This window comes from Bombus fervidus, chromosome 1, assembly GCF_041682495.2.
Source record: "Bombus fervidus isolate BK054 chromosome 1, iyBomFerv1, whole genome shotgun sequence".
NCBI classification, from domain to species: Eukaryota; Metazoa; Arthropoda; class Insecta; order Hymenoptera; family Apidae; genus Bombus; species Bombus fervidus.
In genome coordinates this window covers 23,141,361-23,149,536 of record NC_091517.1, presented here as the reverse complement: position 1 = coordinate 23,149,536, position 8,176 = coordinate 23,141,361, and the positions used below count along the sequence as shown (strand labels likewise).

The 8,176-nt window shown below is 37.6% G+C and overlaps 1 protein-coding gene across 2 annotated transcripts in view; it reads right to left on the bottom strand.

The window, feature by feature from the left end:
• Nucleotides 1-784: 784 nt before the first annotated feature.
• The window catches only part of LOC139998290 (dual specificity calcium/calmodulin-dependent 3',5'-cyclic nucleotide phosphodiesterase 1), a 99,130-nt gene continuing 91,738 nt past the window's right edge, over nucleotides 785-8,176 (bottom strand). For both annotated transcript variants that reach the window (XM_072022748.1, XM_072022751.1), the window contains 3 exons: nucleotides 8,009-8,104; nucleotides 1,091-7,496; nucleotides 785-1,057 (listed from right to left, as the gene is read on the bottom strand). In XM_072022748.1, the coding sequence (XP_071878849.1) occupies nucleotides 7,372-7,496; nucleotides 8,009-8,104 (221 nt within the window). In that variant the 3' untranslated portion in view covers nucleotides 785-1,057; nucleotides 1,091-7,371. The remainder of the gene's footprint in view (nucleotides 1,058-1,090; nucleotides 7,497-8,008; nucleotides 8,105-8,176) is intronic.

The window sequence follows — 8,176 nt, the reverse complement described above, 5'->3', positions numbered from 1 at the left end:
GTAGATGCAAGGAAACGACTGTCGGTAATTATTGGCTGGCCAAGCTGTGCAGGATTTTCTATTTGTTGCAAGTACGTCAAAAACCGATACGCAGCCGATGTTTCTCCTTCGTTTGCTATTAACTAACACGAGGAACTACAACGTTGCGATGGCTCGGTTCTAGCCATAGCCATTCGTCTCCACGCGATGTCATCTGGGATCCATGGGATTACTCTCGAGAGACGAAAGAGCAAATTGTACCATATAAAAGTCATCTTCCATTGGATAAGGTTTCATAGGGTTTCATTCGCCGATAAATCACGTCGATAAAGTAAGATCTAAGAAGATCGGAAGAATCAAGATTATCTGCTTTTTCTTTTCCTCCGCGGAGGATATCTTTAAGAGATACGGTGGACATCTTGGGGAGGTCGAGTGAACTAATTAAAAGATAATGACGCTTTTCATCTTGCTCGTTATCCACTGGTAGCTAACTCGGTGGAACTCCGGTTCGAATGTAACAGGTGCAAGAGTCAAAATATAAATTTCGGTTTTGTACAGAAAATTATGAAAAAATCGTGTGTTAATCTTTTACACTTTGCTGAATATTATTGACGTCGACTGACAACTCCGGTACAATTTTGCAGAAAGTTGTTAATTTACCGATGCGGTCGCCATCCTCGTATTTGCATATTTTACTAGCAAAAACGACAAAGAAAGAATTTCCCCGTTATCGATGCGGCCGATAATGGAGTGAAAAAAAGAGTCAAGGCGAGAAGGTTCTCATGGGCTGAATAACTAATTACGATGAGTAATCGAGTATTTTTTATTTCTCGGTGAATTTATGCAGAATACAGTACTAATTATACACGACGTGTATTTATACTTTATATTTTGTATTTATATTAATATATATTCTCCCGTACCATATCTTTGTTTCACTTAGACGTTATTACTTAATTACATCACATCAAACGGACACGGTGCTGTATGGTTTCTTTTATCGATTATGTACACATCTGTTGCGGTTAATTGTGCCGATTAAACGAACGTTGAACGGAGGAACGACGAACGAAAAAAACTGGAGGAAAGAACGAAAAAAAAAAAAAAAAACTGGAGGAAAGAACGAAAAGCGTACAATACTCGTTCGATTTCCATATTTTCTCCTCACAATGTATGTTTAATCGACGAGTTTTCTTATATAATCGCCGATTGTATAACGTTTCTTTATGAAAACTAATGGAAATCGAACTTTTGCACACTTCGGGGCTTAAGTGGTGCTCTTTTATGCGCACATCCGGTGTACGTGTACATTGTATGTATACGTGTTGAGTGTTTATGTACGTGTATCTTTGAGTTAGCTTATCTTATGAATTACGATTATTGGTCGAATATTGTTGTTCCAAGCCTCTTTGTCGTGTAATATCGATTCTTCTCTCGCGACCTCCTGTACACGAGCCACGTGTCGCGTTCAGGCTATTATATTTTTTTTCTTCTCTCTTTTCTTTATATTTCTTTTTATATTTTATTTACTAGGTACACCTAGAGCGAAGCGTTACTATAGGTTATACGTATCAAGTACGCGTTACGCGGCTCTTAGTTTTACGTTTTGAATCGTAAGGTGGCCTTGATACGTATTTGTTTTCACTGTTCTACTAGGAAAGGCCAGTATTTGTTTGAAAAAAGTTAGACGATTAAGGTGAGACTGAGCGACGCGAGCGAATACGCGAATACGAATGACGTTGAAGAGGACCCGTTTTAACGAGAGTTCGAAGAGCTCGATACGGAAACGTGCATGCGATAACTTGACGATGAATTTTTGTAGGATAAATTTAAGCGGGAAGTTTTAACGCGGAGATATAGTTGTATCGCGGTGAAATAAGTTGATCCGAACTGAAAGAAAATCCTGGCAAATTCTTAGCAGGTGGAATCATAATTTATGAAACTAAGTAGGTATGGAATGTTCACCTGCGGTAAGTAAATAAATAATTTTGTAAAATTATGCTGGAATTTTAGAATCGATTGCTAGAAATTGAAACAGCTGAGATCGAAACGTACATCGTATTCGTCATAACGTGACTTCAATGTAAGTTCAATTTCATTGAAGATTTGATAAAAGATTTAGATAATATATATTCGAAGTACATTGATCGATCGAAATTGTAATCAACGGAATATTAATTTCATTACAAATTTTCTTATTAAAACATATTAACCTTCTAAACATTACGCACCTTTCAGAGAAAACGAAATACGATGACTGTGAATGTTCGATAGAATTAATTCCCCTTGCGATAATTTCTGTATCGAGCTCTCTCCATCTCAAACTACGTGTCTTACCATTATTATTCACTTTTCTACGATCATAATTTGTTTACCGTGATACTACTATCAACCAAAGATCAGAATCATCGAGTAGACAGCATACAATGCGTACCTACTTAACATAGCGTTTTCGCTCGCGCGTTTCCTATCGAAATATTCTCTTGGTACGAGCATAGTTCCAAATGTACTGTCTCTTTTTTGTCTTTTTTCTTTTTTTTTTTTTTTGTTTCTCTTTAAATTCTATCACGCGTTTTGGCCCCTCGTCCGCTGCGGTAAGGAAAATGAACTTTCGTGCTGAGCACGTAACGCAAAAGTGGCAAGTGCGTGGTCGCGTTCGCGTCACGACGAATGCGAGCATGCAAACACATTAAAATCGCTGGAGCAGCGTGCTTGGCTTTCGAAACGATCCGCTGCAACGAATTCGAACCTCGTGCACAGTCTTACTTGGGAAATCGCCCTAAAGAAAAAAACACGCGAATGTTCCTTTGTTGCGTTGCGAACAGGCAACTGATCTCGCCCACGATTTGTTCCACGTATGTACAATTAACTTACTCGCACGATAAAGGAGATACGGGTCGTGTTCCTCGAACATGTTACATTTCTTTCTTTTGACGGCGATTAGTTTTAATTGCTTGGATGAGATTTAGATCTTTCTTTCCTTTTTATCCATACAGTCCATAAGAGGGAACTTTATGAAAAAGCTTCAAGAAAGTTTTTAAATTAAAGCGGTTTCGCTTGGCTTGAAACATATTTATAGCGGGAGGTTCGTAAGATTTCATCGTTTATCATCACGTTTGAATAGAAAGAGATCGAAATTTTCAATTCGATCGTAACGTGCACCGGTTCAACTATCTTAGATGCAATTCTGTACAAGCACTTTCAGTTGTAAATTTCAAAAATCATTCGTAGAACTGTAAAGCAGGTACATTTTCAGAAATTACATACGATTAGTTCCATATCGTCGTGTTCTATTATTTTTAATTGGTACAAGCTATCTCGAATAATTTAGATCATAGTATCGCAGAAATTCAGTAGAACGCGACGCGATATCTCATCCGTACCAAGCAGCATCAAATTCTACGCCAATGAAACACGACACGTACGCGAAGGAGAGAAATCAAATAAATACAGGACGGATATGTTTAATCTTCGAGCGAAAGACTTTGTCCTATGCATCCTCTATATGTACCTTACAAATGTACGCGCGCTAAAGGTTCCTCCGTTTAGTAAATCCTATAATGCAGTTCACATCGCATTACGTCGTTCTCGACGAACGTTGTGAGCCTCGATTTCAAAGGATTCTTCTCTTCGCTTATCGTTCAATCGATCAAAGTTAACAGGATAAAACGATGCGATTCCCCGATATGTTCGATCGAACGTACAAACTAGACGCGTTCGTAATTACCAGTTCGCGTTTCTCGCGACATTGCGCTTGAAATGTGCGGAAACACACCTACTCCGTCTCTTCCTCGTTTATGTATGTATGTACATGTACATGAAACATAGCACACGTTAAGTAAACGCTAGTGATATCCTTTTACATTACATTTACATACATTAAAGCTGCACCTTTACGTGTATACGAATACACATCTAATGTAAGTATGTACAACGACGTTACACCCCTATTAATCTAACTCACACAGCTAGATTTAAGTCCGATTCTTCCTGATTCGATGCTCGTCTCTTCACGTTTCGTTCGTTTCCTTCAATCGTCGATTTCTACTCGTTACGCTTTTTTACCCGATTATTGCGTTTAAAAATCGGTTCTTCTATCCAATTTCATCGATTCTCTTATTTTTTGTTAAACGTCGGTTGCTTTATTTATTATTCATCCATTAGACGCCACGTGGTTCTTAATGATGTTCGATTTTTCAGTCGTTTATATCGTGTAAATTTCGCTAGGATTTGTATTTTTTCTTTTTTTTTTTTTTTTTCAAATTTCTCGAGTAAAGCGTAAGTAAATATCAGAGACTGAAGCGAAGATTGGAAAATGCTAAGAAGCTCCTCGACGCGGCCAACTTGTGGAGCAGGATCTGATTAATCAATTTTAGTTAGCAAGGCGTTTCAAGTTGTACAGATAATTAATCAATGTATCGAATAATATGAAAGTTACTTTAAAAGAGAAATATTCCAGAAGTCGAATCAAAGCGGCGATATGTCTCGAATCTCGAACGAAACTCTCAGCAATTTCGTAAGGGATCCTAAGTTTCTTGGAAACTTTATAAGTGCAAGCTCGCGAGTGAATCGAACTAGAAAAATCGGACCTTCTTGGAAAAGAAGCAACTTTTCGCCTTTCTCCGTGCCAATCGGCCGGTCGAAATTTCGAGAAGGCAAGCGTAAGCTTTTCTGGTCGCGGGAACCTGACGCGTATTGCGCGAGCGTATCGAAGATCGGGCTCGGCGCAGCCCGAAGGCTTTTAACTTCGCGACATCCCGTCGAGAAGAATGTCAGATTCTCCTCGTACGAAGTTCGCCTGGAATTCGACACTTGTGCGACAGCCAGCCTGCGTCTATCAATCCTACAAGCTTCGTACTAGTATCTCGATCAAGTTATTTGTGGTAAAGCTATGAAAAATATGTTTTGCTCAAATATTAGGGTGTCTTTGGCGTAAGAACTAGCAGAGTAGTCAAAATGATCGGTTCGTAATTTTTCACGATAGTTTTATACATAGATCTAAAATGATTTATTTCGAAGGATTTGAATGATTCTTGATAAAGTGATCTTTCTGCGCTATATCTATCTTCATGTATTCTGCATGTCGATTTGCTTGGTACGAGTTTTATACTTTAGCTGTTGGTAGTTCCAGCGTTAAAAATATTACGTATTTGTAAAAAAAAAAAAAAAAGAAAATTCTTCCTTACGATGACTTGGTCATTAGCGAAGAGAATTTACATACAACACGATTAGAATTAGATTTATATATTAATAAATTGAATCTCGATTAGAGATTTCATGGTATCCCTTAAATCCACTAAGTACAAAGAAGGAAACGTATGCCATTAGAATTAGCGCGAGCAGCCTCCTAAGCTTTTTTTTTTACCTCCTTTTTGTTTTATTTGGATAGATGATCTGAAAATAACTCGAGTAAAATGATCGACATTACGTAATATTTCTCAGATACCCTAATGTTATACGCAAAACACTCGCACTTACAAACCTACGGATGTTCGTGAGTTTAAGTCAGGGTTTATAGTATCCTTAAAAAAATGCAATAAATTAGAAATTTCAAAGATTTTGTAAAAAAAGATGAAAATAGCAAATAATTTTTATTTCATGCCTCCCTATAAACGTAGAATATTATTTACGAACAAGAGATTGGCTCTCAAATGATCGGTACTTTAAGAAACTATGAATTTCAAGGATTTTATGAGAAACGAGGATTATGAGCAGTTATTAGTTAGTATAGCTCGTTAAATGATCGAATTCAATATTATTTCTTTTCCTTCCCCAAAGATGAGAGTCTTCGTTCCTATGAAAAAACGTATGCTCTTAGTTATACACTAATTGTAAGAAAAAACAGGTACGGACAAAGACAGCGTTCCAATGACGAAACGCTATGGAAAACCCGTCGACGTGTTGATGTTAGCGTCCTTTCACACGCGCTACCACTTCATCGCGAACAGACAATTGTGCCTCTAACTGTAAGTACGTTTACGATCTTCTCTTTCTCTTTTCTTTTCTGTATATATGTATGTTTGTTTGCTGCATGTGTAGATGTATGTGTGTGTTAACGTGTGTTTGATTTTTGCCGCCTATCGCAGCTGGTAACTTTAGGCTACGCTTACGATGGAAACTCGATCAACTATATTTCTACGTTTTGATAGTAATATTTACGCGTAAAGTAAGCCGAGAAAGTAACGCCTTAATCGCTTGCTCGCTTTTTTTTTTTCTTATAATTCAACATGTATCTATTAAATTGTTTGAAATTTGTCAGTATAGGTTTCCTGTTTTCATTACAGAATCCCATCGTACAGTTACTTATATTCCTAACAATTTTCTAATTTTAATTATACGTTTGTTTAGGAGTAAAATTACATTGACATAATGTTTTTGATGAGCGTTACGCTCTATCTTCGATCAAAAGATAGTATGAACTACTTGTACGATGACGCAACCATAATCGCAAAGATATCGTTTGTTAAAAGCTGATGTGACTAAGCGACAACTCACGATCCTCGAATAGTATGCTAATTTTATAAAGAATGTACACGTCATACCATTGTGTATTATAATTCAACTATGACCTACATTTACTGAATTTTTCATCGATCGAAAGTCAACAATTAATCTTCGTTCTCATTGAGCAATTGCGAAGGAATGTTCCCTTTATTGACCCCTTTTTAATGCAAATTTTTCACGAATTTACGAATAATATTTATGTACTTCGAACTTTTGAAAAAATACAAACGACACTCACAGAAACGAAACAAAAAGATTTTGGGCCATCTTCTTCTTAAAATTCGAATTTCTTTCGATTACGATTTAGTATCACCGCGTTCGACGATCGAACATCGTTGGTTAAGGCGTCACTTTCAAAGCTTAAAAGCTACGAAAAGACCGCGACCTGCTCGACAGTAGCGTAGCGTAAGAAAAATCGCGCGAAGCTTCTGTTGTATTTACAAATCGCGAAGATTTCTCGGCAACGAAAGAGCCAGAATAAGAGCAAAGACTATTGATGGCATCGATTATGCAAAGGCTACGTTCGACCGCGAGAAAAATCAAGACGACAGATCGAAGACGCGTAGACACATCGATAACTTTTGGTCGATCGATAAAAAGGTGGAGTGATCGTCGAAATACAGCGAAATCGGTGAAGAATTGTTTGTAGTGTGGTGAACAAACGGTATAAATAGTCGTGGGAGTATTCTTTTTAATCGTACACTTGACCTTTCGCGCGTTCGCTCGATCGTCGAGGGACATCACTTTCTTGGTGACGCGCGATTCGTTTAGACGTGTCACTGAGACAGACACAACGCGGTGGATATTCTGCTGTGTGTGGAATCACGAGCTTCTTCGTAGCCTAAAATTACATATATTCTTGAAAAATAGAACGGCCCGCTGGATTTTTCATTCCTCGGACGCTGGCTGCGTCGTGTCGCTGTCCTCGCGGCTCTCGCTGCTCGCCTTTTGCTCTTGCTCCTTTTGCGCTTGTTCCTTCTGCGCTTGCTCCTTTTGCGCTCTTGCCTCGGCGTCTGTTGACAAATAAAATAACAAATAAAACGATATAGTAACGATAAATTTGATTTACTTCAGTAAGGATATAGAAGATCGCTGTTTGTTTTTATTCTACCGCATGTATCTCTATTTCTATTTCTTTCTCGACCTCAAATTAAATAAAAAAAAAAAGTATTATTCTAAATAGATACTGTATTTACTGAGACACCAATTTTACGAATTATGTGTTCGTAGAAGACCTATTACTATTGATATACTATGAATGTTTACGAGAAATTTATAACGTGCATAAGTATACAAAATACTCAAAGTAAATTACTCGTTACAGTACTTAGAGGGTGAAAGATATTGTCTTTAAGAGGAAACCCCTTCTTTCCTTTACGTTCATAAAATTATGAAGTTCCACGAAGAAATTTTAATTATTAATATTTGAAAATACACAAGAGAGCTTAATTCTCCGTGTCCTGATATCGTAGCCGCTCTTTTCCTCCAGATTCCAGAAATGTAAAAAGAATCTTGACGGAGATACCTCGAACAGCTTGTTCCTTCCAAATTTTCTTGTTGTCACCGAGGCAAGGAATCCAAGGTTTACCGATCTTGAATCTCTTGCTTTCTCCAACAGATCCTATGAATTATTCGTCATTTGAATAGATTTCACAGAGTGGGGCAAGCGAAACGCATTAAAGCGTAACATAGA